At 40.0% G+C, this 11,946-nt stretch overlaps 1 protein-coding gene across 1 annotated transcript; it reads right to left on the bottom strand.

Moving 5' to 3' along the window:
• Window positions 1-1,549: 1,549 nt before the first annotated feature.
• On the bottom strand, window positions 1,550-11,020 carry sltm (SAFB like transcription modulator). Its single transcript, XM_022743970.1, has 20 exons — window positions 10,886-11,020; window positions 10,115-10,199; window positions 9,955-10,010; window positions 9,326-9,353; window positions 7,324-7,972; window positions 6,675-6,718; window positions 6,448-6,554; window positions 6,185-6,334; window positions 5,948-6,060; window positions 5,706-5,866; window positions 5,506-5,606; window positions 5,343-5,399; window positions 5,100-5,245; window positions 4,813-4,993; window positions 4,601-4,725; window positions 4,102-4,275; window positions 3,210-3,521; window positions 2,960-3,098; window positions 2,140-2,294; window positions 1,550-2,049 (listed from the first exon to the last, which is right to left on the bottom strand). Exons 1-20 carry the CDS (start codon window positions 11,018-11,020, stop codon window positions 1,938-1,940), a joined length of 3,030 nt encoding a protein of 1,009 aa, XP_022599691.1. The 3' UTR covers window positions 1,550-1,937.
• Window positions 11,021-11,946: the final 926 nt, after the last annotated feature.

Here is an 11,946-nt window from a genome sequence, read left to right as displayed (position 1 = left end):
GAAAGAAGGATGTTTAAACTGGGAAGTGCTGGAGAGGCTCAGCCAAACCTTGTAAAGTCCCCTGAAACCTTGTAAAAGTGACTCTAAGATAGCTGCTCAAGCATCAGAAAACATGAATCCTAATTGTTCCCATGAATGCTTTTGGGGATTACTTAGTTTTATTTCACCTGACAATCAACAACATCTAATGAGAGCGGGTCTGAGATAAGGTTAGATTTGTTTTGATTAAATATAAATGAAGAGATAACCAATACACACTCCTGACAATTTAAGGGGTTTTTGGGCCATTAATTACTAACATAAAGCACTTTAAAACTATATATATATATATATATATATATAAATATATGTATAAAATGTTCACAAAATATGTTACATTTTTTCTACCAGCACTGTTCCACCACTTTCCATCCACTTCAATTATAATAGATCCTGCAGTTACCTAATCTTGTGGCTGTCGTTACATTTACATGTCATTTAATCACTTGGTAGACGCTTGTATCCAAAGTGACTCACAAGGGAGGGACGGCACTTGTTTTATCTTACATGGTCCATACTCCTGAATATAGCTGTTAAAAATCACAAGTAGTGTTCAGGCATAGGAGTACTGGCTTTTGGCTTCATGGGAAAACAATGAAGCAGCCATATAGTTGATGGGAACTTTGAGATGACAGGGGACATGCACAAGGTGAGAGAATGGTTGAGGAAAGGAGATACAGAGGCTTCGATCATGGAACAATCAGAACGAGTCATTCTGCTTCTCACTTTTTTGTAGTTTAATCAGGCTTTATCAACCAATTACAACAAATGTGTAGGTAAAGAGTGTGTTGTGAGTCCAAGTATGAGTGAGCAGCCCTGGATGTATAGTACTGGTCCAACTATAAAAAAAAAAAAAGATGTTGAAACTTGACAGTTTTTCAATGAAAAAATAAATAAAAGTAAAATAAGCACTACAGAGGTACCTCCTCACAGAGGCATGGTGAAGGTTTAGTCACAGATGACAGAGCGCTTGCTCCACTACAGTGTCAACATCTGGAGTCCTTTCAAAGTGGAGATTTCATGTTGTGTAGATCACATCTTCAAACCCAAATATTCTAAACGCAGCCATTAAAGTACTTCCTGCTTGTATCATAAGATTAAATGAAGTACATAGGTACCAATATCATGCATCTTTCAAAATCCCTGTAGGCTGAGAACTGACCGAAAAGCCCAAACCACCAGATTTTCAGCCATTAATGGTCTGTCAAATTTCCAGATTTACTGGAATAACAAACAATTAATTCACTTAAAACAATGTATTATGGTCCTTTCACAAAGTGTAACACCACTGAATGCCCTGCAGGAAGACTTTACAGTCAAATTTTATTTCAAAGACACAGGCCTGTATGTAATTCAACTCATGGCCTATGAGAGGTACAATGCAGGCTGTTTGGGAGTTTGATGTTTTAGTAAATCCGATTAATCTTTCAAAAGCATCAACACCAAGTATGACTTTTCAAAAAGAAAATTACTCCTATGTCATCCGTTTCCTCACAGAGAAATATCCAAATGAATGAACGTCACTTTATGAGTTTTAAAATACACTAAAATAAGACATAGTACACAGGAAATCTGAGTGTGACACTGGGCTATCCAAAATGTACATACAACACTCAATTAGAGGAGAAGTTGGTAATATCACTTGAAAACTTTACTTACAAAGACCTATGGCTGTACAATAGCTTCCTAAACATAAGTAAAACATATGCACATGGTTGTTTAATGGTAACAGCAGAACTGTCAGGAACTCTACACTGAGGTAAACACTTGTCTATACAAAATAAAATAGTGTTATCAACCTCATGGCTACAAATGTGCCACCTAAAACAGTTGATAGTCTAAGAATAAAGAGTTCAAAAAATTCTCAGGTGCTTTAAAGTGGCAGAATTTGGCCGCAGTTAGAACTGCCGCTGTGTTCCTTTGAAGGGCTTGAATCCACCAACGTTTCCACCACTAGGAATGGAGTTGCTGGTGATCTGTACAATTCGGTTCATTCCAGATGAAGAGTGACTGCAGAAAGACAAAGTTCAAGTTAATGTGGCTGGGAACAAGAGTCACACCATTCAGTTTTTCCATCATTTATTGATATGTCTGGTATACCTGGAAGAAGCCATCATGCTGCCCCGGGTGTCTCCCATCCTGCGATTATCAGGGAAGCCCCCGCCCTGGGAGCTTGATCCACCGTGCCACTCCTTCCTTAGTCCCTGCTCCCTGCCATGACGCTCCACCACGACCTGGCGGCCAGAGCTGAATGGCTGCAGAGAGAGGAGATTTGTATAAAAGGAGTCTTCCATAAATGTATATGTGAGCTTCAGCTTAAGACTGAAATTTCTTAGTTCTTAAAAATTCAGTCAAAATATGATTAATCTTACAAGTGATAATAATCTTGCAAATCAGATGTCTTTAAGACTGGACCAACATTTCATCACCAAGAATTACTACCATGGCGATGTATGCCGCTGCTTCAGTGTGCAAATTCTTGAGTTATGGCCAAAAACGTGTTTTTGTGTGGTCACCATGACCTTTGAGCACCAAAATCTAATCAGTTCATCTTTAAGTCCAAGTGAACCTTTGTGCCAAATTTGCCTCAAATTTTATTGTGCCCCTGGCCACAGCTGTCAGGGAGGCATAATAAAACTGGAACACTAAGAAAATTATTTTAATTTCAACATGTTAAGTACATTGCTTTAATTTAAAATGAGATTCAAAAAACAGAAGAGCAGCAAATATCTCCAATTTAAGACTGGAATCACAGAACGCCTGTCATTTGATTGATAAATGACAAACGTTTGATTAATCAAACTATTACTCATTTCAGCACTAGTTTTTGAAGAATTGAAGTGTATGAACTGTGACTATCCTGTACCATTAGTACAGGAAAACCTAAGAAATGCATCACATTGTCATAATGTCAGCTGACCTGGTCACTCATCACCATGGGTCTTCCTCCATCTCTATCATTGAAGCTGCTCCTTCCACGATTAGCCGAGGAGCCTCCTCTGAGTGACGGGCCTGGACCCTCTCTGCCGGATCGCTCAGCACGCATACGCATAGGCCCTCTGCTCAAACATTACATCAGGTGAGAGGTTTGATACAAATTACCTTTCATAAATTATCTTTCATGTATTTTTCACATCATGCTTCTTTTTCAAAAAGTGCATTCAATTTACCGCATATCTCCTTTGTTGGAATTTATCCCTCCATCATTCTTCCAACCATGCCCTCCATCCCTGGGTGTGCGGTTGTGTGACATGCCAGGTATTGTAGCTCTGGCTCCCATAGGGCGTTCGTGCATGGGCACCGGTCGTCTCTCATCTCTGTCCCTGCGGTCAGTGTCCCGGAGTTCAGTGCGGGGAGGAGGAGGTGGTTCAGCTCTGCGAACTGTTTCAAAGTTCTTGGGGTAGCGCTCAAAGCCAGAGCTCTCTCTGTGAGGTGCCGGGCGATTTTTTTTAACCTCAGGCTCACCATCAAACCGGTTACGTCTTACAACAAAACAAAGACCAAAACATGATTAGCCACATTACAAAAACTTAAATTAGCCCATAGGCAGAATAAAACATCTCAGGTCAGGAATACAAAGCCTAAGTACTGTGGAACAGAGGAGAATACTCGCATGCCGCATTCTGACATATTCTGAAAGCTTTCTTGGTCCACACAGGTTACCTTCTTACCCAGTCTTACCCCCTTCTTACCTAACAAACAGAAAATCCTACATGATCTTGGAGTAAATTTTAACATTTAAAATATTGAATGCACAAAAAAATCCTACTGCATTTACTTTTTTGTGTTAATAATAATAATAATAATAACAACAACAACAACAACAACAACAACAATGGATCTGTTCTAATCAAGTGTCCCAGTAAGTCATGGCAGTACAACAGTGGACCAGCATGAACAACACCAGGACCCTGTTACTGAAGCAGCTAAATGGAATGCAGTCATTATTGTTTCATTATTTACCCATGTGCTGTTCCTACTTTACCATGTCATAACGTCCTCTGTGACTGATAATGTTGCTGCAATGGACTGCCTAAGTTCCTATAGTTTCAACACTCTTACCTGTCGTAAGTGTTGGGCTGCTCAGCAGCAGCCTCTGGGAAGCGACCCCTCTCTCGGGGACTGAAGTTTGAAAAGCGGTTTGGCTGCCGGTTATAGTTTGAACCTTGGTTCAAACGGACATCAGGATCAGACTGCATCTTCTTGTTGCCATTCCAATAGGGATCATCTCTCCGACTGCAACATTAAAGATACACCTCGTGAGCCAAACCAGATTACTTTAGGTACCAAAAGTTACTTTTTGGACCTTAACAGGCAGTTTTCTCCGTTTCCTTTTCTATGAGCCTGTTGAGCACTTGGGAACAACCTTAGTTCAAACAGATCCCTGATGATCAATACTGTTTTCTTGGTAGGCCACATTCATTTCAAATGGATAAAATGCTAAAATACTGAAGTTTGTGAATTGCTGCCTTACAACTCCCAATTAAAGTCCAAAAATTTTGATCTTAGCCACACAACCACCATGAAACTGCTGAGGGACAGAAATTCAAACAGTGCATACCCATGTTCCACGTCACGGCCTCTTTTGAGGTTGTTTCTCTTTTCTTGCTCATAGCGGAGCTGCTCCTGCTGCCTCCGCAGCTCCTCACGTTCACGTGCCATGCGCTCTGCCTCTTTACGGCGTTCCTAGAAAAGGCAATATTAAAATGCACAAATTAAAATTAGTTACTGAGAGACATGGTTATTGTTATAGTTACAAAGTCACATCGTCACCTGCTCTATACGGATTCTTTCTCTCTCAAGCCTCTCTCTCTCCAAGCGCTCCCTTTCGAGTTTTTGTCTTTCCATCTCTACTCTCTGGCGCTCCCTGAGCAGGTTCTCCCGTTCTTCACGCTCCCGCAACAGACGGACACGCTCACGCTCGCGTCGTTCTTGTTCGGCAATTTCACGGCGCCTGAAAAAGAAAACATCCCTTGTCTTAGAAGAATAAATAGCAATACAAGCATGCCTTGATTATAAATCTACAAAATGTGTGTGAACGATGCTCTGTTCCAGGATACCTGCGCAACTCTACGGCTCTACGGACACGCTCTAGACGAGCCATTCGTTCACGCATCCTCTGCTCCTTCATCTTCTCAAAAGGCAGAATGTCTTTGTCGTCCCCCTTGTTGATAAAAGGTCGCTGTTTGTCTTTCATCATCTCTAACTGGGAGGGGAAAATACAAGTTGAAGTTTAAAACAAAGCTCATAAGTGAAACATCAAAGTACAAAGTCATATGCCCATAGTATCAAGAGTTTCATACCTCTTCAGGAGGAATCAACCATTTTGGCCGCCTTTGAATATTCATGTTGACAGAGGGCTGAAAAAAAGTTTCAAACAATCTTATTTAACATCTTCTGATGGCAAATTTAAAATATCCTTTAAAATATAATTAAATCAAATACAAATAAAAAAAAAGGTCTTACTCTATCAAAATATCGCCCCCTTCTGAAAGGTCGCATTTTACCAAAATTAGACTCTCCTTTACCGTGATCGAACATCATCATCTTGCCTGGGCTTTTTGTCCCTAGAGAAGAAGAAAATAATCAGTGAGAACAGACATACGCCCACTGATTAACTGAATTGGATTCTCTAAATTAGTGATGGGAAGAGGGATAAAACTTACGCCCATGCTTTCTGTCATCCTTCTTCAAAGAATCTTGTCCCAAGTTAGATGAAAGAGACTCAGATTTCCCACTTTTGACCTCTGGTTTCTTGGATAAATCTTTGTCCTTTTCTGAAAGTTTATCTGATTTCTTGTCTTCTTTTTTGTAACATGGCTGTGCTCTGTGTGTGAGGAGAACCAACTGTTAAATATGCTTTCAATCCAAAAATGTTTAACTTTTCAACTGAATTTCTGTCACTCACTTGTTAGTCCATTTTAGCCCTGTGGAACTGCGTTTGTCACTTGATTTACTAGACGTTGCTTTGTCCTCTGCTTCTTTCTTTGAGGGCTCTTTTTTGAATGGATCGTTTTTGGCCTGAAAAACAGCATCAGTCAAATATAAATGGTTCACAGGTCCAAAAATGTTCTATAAACACAGAGGTTAATATTAGACCGATCAAAGTCTCTTTGAAAACAATTTCATCCGCTTCTTAACTTACCCTTTCAACATAGATCTGCTGTCCATGCAGCTCTGTACAGTCAAGATGGGAGACACACCGAGTCACTTCTGTACTCGAAGACATAGTCACCAAGCCGTAACATTTTGAACCAGGACTGCGAGCATTTGTAACCACCTTGGCGCTTAAAACCTGTTGGCAACGAATTTTATTTTAAAATTTTTTGATTTTGATAAAATAAATGATATTTTCAAACATGTTCAAAATAAGCAATGACTAATTGCAAAAAACATCTTGTTATTTACCTTCCCATATTTGCCGAACAGGTTCTTTAGATCAGCTGCTTTGGTGTTTGAGGACAGGCCACTCACCCATATGTTACGAGAAGAGCTGCTGTTGCTGCTGACAACTCCTGATAAAGATGTTTCCAAAACACATTCAGCAATCACATTGAGCAATAAAAAAAAATAGTTACAAGTTGTCAAAAGTGCTTCCCTGGGTTTTTATCAACAACATTCGGACAGTGTCTTACCCTTTTCATCTTTTGCAGCTTTCCCATCTCTGTCTCTTGAAGAGCTATGAAGCAAATGTTGCAACAACAAACAGATGAAAATGAGTCATATTAAATAAAACCCTGGTGTAAAGTGATAGGCATACATCTAGTGGAACAAAAAAACATATTTTGTACTTTTCAGGAAAAAAAATCCTGTAGGAAAGGCGTGGATCTGAACCAATGTCTCAAAGGCTTCATTGCTTTTCCAGTGGTGAGATGGGTCAGGTTGTCAGCCAATTTATTCCCTGGACCAATGAAATCTTCGGAGGTTTGTTCAACTTCACAGCGAATCATTTGACCAAAAAGGAAAAAAAAAAAAAAAACTGCCATCACGGGGACTAATGCTCTTTTACAATGCCTTGTGTGGAAACTGGAAAAGGCTTTAAAACTGCTGGAAAGGTCAAAGTAACAAAATAAGAGGCGTTTTCTCAGCTCCTGGTTAATGCCACAATTTAACCAACTTCAGAAAAATAAATCAAAGTAGTAAATGGCAGGATTAGGTACATCAGTGAACATTTCCCTTATGGCAAAAAAAAAAAAAAAAAAATCTTGAGGCTACCCACAATGTTGCGTTCTTAGTGAGCTGGACTTGGTAGTAGTATCAAAGAACTGACATAGAAAGACAAACCTCTTTGCTTGACCTGATGCCCCAGTAGTGGAGGGGCCTTTCTTCCCAGAATCCTTTTCTTTATCTCCCGTTTCAGCTTTCTTCAAGGAGTCTCTGCTGTCTTTCTTCATGGGCTCACACCTGGATCCATCATCTTTCTTACCACCTTTGTGGCCCTCTGTCTCTTGCTCCTTCAAGTCATCATCTGGGCCCGTCTCAGCAGAGGCCTCTGGCTCATCAGTGCCCTTCTCGGCATCTGGATCTGGAAGTTTCACATGTTTACCTGTTTCCAGGAGATCATCACCATCAACATCTAGGGTGATGGCATCTTCATTTGGGATTGAGACGGATAGGTGATCGTCCTCAGCTTCTTTAGAGGAATTCATGGCTTCGGCGTCCATCTCAGCCAGTTCGGCCTCCGCCTCTGGCTCAGCCTCCCCATCCACCTCTGGGTCAGCGTCCTCATCCACCTCTGGGTCAGCATCGGCATCGACCTCTGGCTCAGCCTCCGCATCGCCCTCTGGCTCAGGCTCTGAATCAGCCTCAGCCGCCACAGCTTCTGACTCTGGTTCAGCCTCAGCCAGGGCCTCAGCCTCAGGCTGAGCGAGGCTGTCCTCACTGGGTGCAGGCTTAGAATTTTCACGAGTACCATCATCTGTATCAGTTATATCTGAGGGATTTAATAAGGATAAACATGGCAAAACACAACTTTTAACATTCACATGTTACTTGACCTAAAAAGTAGAATAGAAAGCATATTTAGTGTTAATGGTCATCGAGGGCGTAGACACCACAGGAAGACACAAAACACACAATCTTCACCGAAAATGGAGGGTGATTCAGTGCTCTTCATTTCTTGACACATGTAAAGTACTGATTCATTTTCAATTCACACTGAACGCGCAATTCCAGATGTTTCCTACAATGTGTGGCAGTTCTCCAGGTGGGAATCTTGGACAAAGTTCAAATAAGGAGGAAAGACTCATCAGTTCATCCTTTGGTTTTCTGCATTATGCAAAATGCATCCCCAGCTGGCCAGTCCATGGAAAGTCATCTGAGTTTTAGGAAATCTTGAATGTCTTCCAATATTTCTTCAATAATCCATGTCATCAAAGTCTTATCAGCAGATTTCAGAACACTGAAAAATCATCTTTCATCATCAAAGCCAACCTGTGTCCATGTGTCCCATCAACTGTACAAAACTGTAAAGTGTGTTGCTTTGGTAGTAACAGTCTGTCCTTAGCAGTCCCAGGCCATGCTGTATGTCCGATCTCGTCATTGCACACATCGTGCCGGGGCTGCAGTCAGCTGGTTTATATGCAGTATTGATGGATGTCTGCAATGACTGTGAGGTCTCTTATCTTTCAGCTGCCTCCTGACACAAGGCCTTTACAAACTGTTTTGAGGTATCTAGTGGTCCTTGCACTACCCAAATTCCAGCCTTGTTCACAGGCCGTCTCATCTGGCAAGACCTGTGACAACTCAAGTGTTTGATTCCTGTGGTAAAGGGAGTGGAGTATTCAGACATACCCAGTGCGCTTGTCACTGGTCTGTCCAGTGTTGTCGATCAAAATGTCAACAGGAAAGTGCAATGATCCTCCAGTTCTACAAGTTGTTGTGTCTTCCGACTCATTGGATATAATAAAATGTCATCATGTTTGTTACCCTTCACTCTTCATTTCCATGGGGAATGTGGGAAGTTGAGTGCCACGGGCCATGGAAATCCACAGATGCAAACAGAACTTTTCTTTAATATATTTTGAGTAATCCAAGAAAATTGGATACCATAGTCAAGGCAACCCACATCCAATGATTCATGTGTGTACCAATTATGAAAAAAACTGGAGTCGGTCTTCCAAAATGTCTTCATTAAGCATGCCCTTATTGATCCCTTTAACATATTGTGACTTAGATAGTGCAGTAGCTAGCAGAGGCATGAAATACCACTAAATCATCACAAGATGTTAGCTGTAAAAAAGAAACCTTAGGTTAGCATTGGTCATTAGTGTGCCAGCATACATACCTCTTTCTGATTCGTACTCTTCAGTTTCCTAGAAAAAGACAACACTGATGTTAGCCCAGAAATGGTTCAATGTAATAAGCACAGCAAGAAAGGGTAGTTCTGGGTATGTTTATAGAAATAATTTATTGCATTATTTTAGTGGTTTTCATGTATAAAAAGATATATGCTGCTATTTTATGACTCGATGTAATAGTACAGGTACAAGATGTAGCTTAATACCAAGTGCTGACAAATAGATAGGCTAGGGTTTTTCTCAATCATTTTCAAGAATTTGTGACTTTGTATTCAGTTATTTTATGTTAAATGGAACTGAGGAAAAGGGTATTACAGGTGTGAGAACTCTAAACAATACTTCTAAGCATGTTAAGAAGGGTCGAGTATCTTAAATGCTTCCTGTCATCCAGTTGTTTTCACACTTTTTCAGATGGACTTCCTAGGAACCATCAGAACCCTTGCTGAAATTGTCAGATGTTTCTGTGGGCCCTCTTGATGACCCCAAAAACAAAAATGGCTTAAGATGATCACAGTGAGAAATTCTTATATTTGTATCTAGGCATTTTGGCAGGAAGGCAAAGGAGGTGAAGACATAAAAAAACAACATTAACAACAGAATTACGTGCAACAATCACCTTAGAAAACACATCATCTTCCGCTGTGGTGTCTGCATCTGAATCCATCTTTTTTCCTGAAAGGTGAAGTAAATTTAAAAAGAAAAGAAAAATCAACATTAAAAAAATACTGACTTTATTCGCCACCCTGTCTCATCAATGAAATTAAAAGCAAAATTACCTTTCGCTTTTCCGCCTTTTCGAGGTGTATCACTTGAAAGCTGGATTTGAAAGTTTTCTGGATCACCGCCTTCATCCTCAAGAGCCTTGAAAAGTAACAAGTAATTTATTAAAAAACAGTTAAAATCTTCCATGGATCAATATGGATCATTTTCATTCTTAACTTGAATGTGACAAGGTTCATCGCGTACAATCAAAAAAACGAACACGAATCTGCTCCACCTGTTTAAATCATCACTTAAATGATCATGTGCACGGTTCACCACGCATTTAACGAAACAGCGTGCTACATATTATTTCAACAGCTGAACTCAATCACGTCCAATCAGCTACTGTTGTAGTCACTGTGTAGCGTTAATGCTAACAGCGAGCGCTTAATTTATTTGATAACGTATAGCTTTAAAGGTTCAAAAAACCCACGATATTCACATGTCTTTTCAGGGCCATTTGTGTCTGTTTTGAACGCCCGTCTCTTATTAACGTTAGCTTTACATTTTAAATTACGACAGTTATGGTTACAGTATAATTCTCTCCCGGTAATCACCTAAGAAGCTCATACACACTTCTTTACTGACGGTTATATGTGCAACTGTTGGCCTGAAGTGTTGGTTAGTTAAGTTGACATATATATATATAGATAAATTGAGTCGGCGGTCATGTCGGTGGTTCACTTTAACTAGGTTTAGGAAACCTGTAACAACATTAGCTAACGATAGCAACCCTGCATCGCATTCACTCGTTCTCGCACAAAATGGCTTCGTTTTTAAGTTACCTGTCTCAGTCTTGCGAGAAGGACGCTCTTTACACCAGACGTGTCCAAATTCCTTCGCTTGAGTTCGGATTTAAGATCAACAACTCTTAATTCTGATATTTTCTTGGACTCCGTGGAAATGGCACCCGACGCCATTTTACCTCAAGCTTAGTTAGCAGCGCGCGTGCGCATACTCAGATGGTTTGGCCAGTCTTCTTCTTCGTTGCTTCATTTGGTGTCACTAAATGCCACGCCGCCGCATACCGTGCTGGAGGAACCAATGAAAGAATAAATTAAAACAAATCGGTGTCCCGTAGGAAAAAAAATCTCAAATCACTTTCGCATTTGAATACCATTCATTCATTTCATTCATTTCATTCAACCACACGTGCATTCCATAAATTAGCGGGAATTACAGCTGGGGGAATTGTGCGTTAAGCAGTGTTTTTTTTGGCAAAGAGTGTTAACTTCCGATCACCTTCAACTCAACCCTGCAGCATGATGTAATTATGAAATTTTCACGCCCAAAACGAAATGCGTTCATATCAAATATGTTCAGTGTATTTTCAGACTTTGGAAAGGCAAGAAGAGCTCTTCTTGTAGATTTCATCATCATTATCATTATCCCCTCCAACTAATCACTATACCTTGATCTAATTATGAATTTTGTAATAATTACAATTATTTATAATCGTTTCTTCCATCTCAACACTGCAGCCTGGATAGGGATTGTTGGTGTATGCCTTACATGAATAATTTATACTTGGTAGGATTATTTATGTTTCTCAATGACAGTGTGTCATTTGTCAGGTGTATTTAGAGATTATTTGATTCATACCTTTCATTTGCCTAGGGCTATAGTTACTGGTTAACTTTCAGATTAAGATTTTACATATGATAAAAAACATATGATAATGCTATAAAATGCAATACATTTTAAAGATTAAACCAGAGTTTTCCAACTTGTTTGGTTTATGACACCCCAAGCAATGGTTAATTCAGTCATATTTACAGATCTATGAGTTGAATCACTCTTTTGTAGCCTAGTAGTTCCACAAAAGAGTGATTTCCTCTGTAAATTT

The sequence above is a fragment of the Seriola dumerili genome, unplaced genomic scaffold (assembly GCF_002260705.1).
Source record: "Seriola dumerili isolate Sdu_G_001 unplaced genomic scaffold, Sdu_1.0 BDQW01000003.1, whole genome shotgun sequence".
Classification (NCBI taxonomy): domain Eukaryota; kingdom Metazoa; phylum Chordata; class Actinopteri; order Carangiformes; family Carangidae; genus Seriola; species Seriola dumerili.
Note: the sequence above shows the minus strand (reverse complement) of the source record. Positions and strands in the feature narration are given on the sequence as shown.

What these genes read in the sequence shown, in the direction of transcription:
- sltm (XM_022743970.1), bottom strand. Translation starts at nt 11,020, where the DNA reads ATGGCGTCGGGTGCCATTTCCACGGAGTCCAAGAAAATATCAGAATTA. An exon ending in GGTTGATTCCTCCTGAAGAG is followed by an intron (nt 5,246 to 5,342) that starts GTATGAAACTCT and finishes TTCCCCTCCCAG; the next exon opens with TTAGAGATGATGAAAGACAA. An exon ending in CAGCCCAACACTTACGACAG is followed by an intron (nt 3,522 to 4,101) that starts GTAAGAGTGTTG and finishes TTTTGTTGTAAG; the next exon opens with ACGTAACCGGTTTGATGGTG.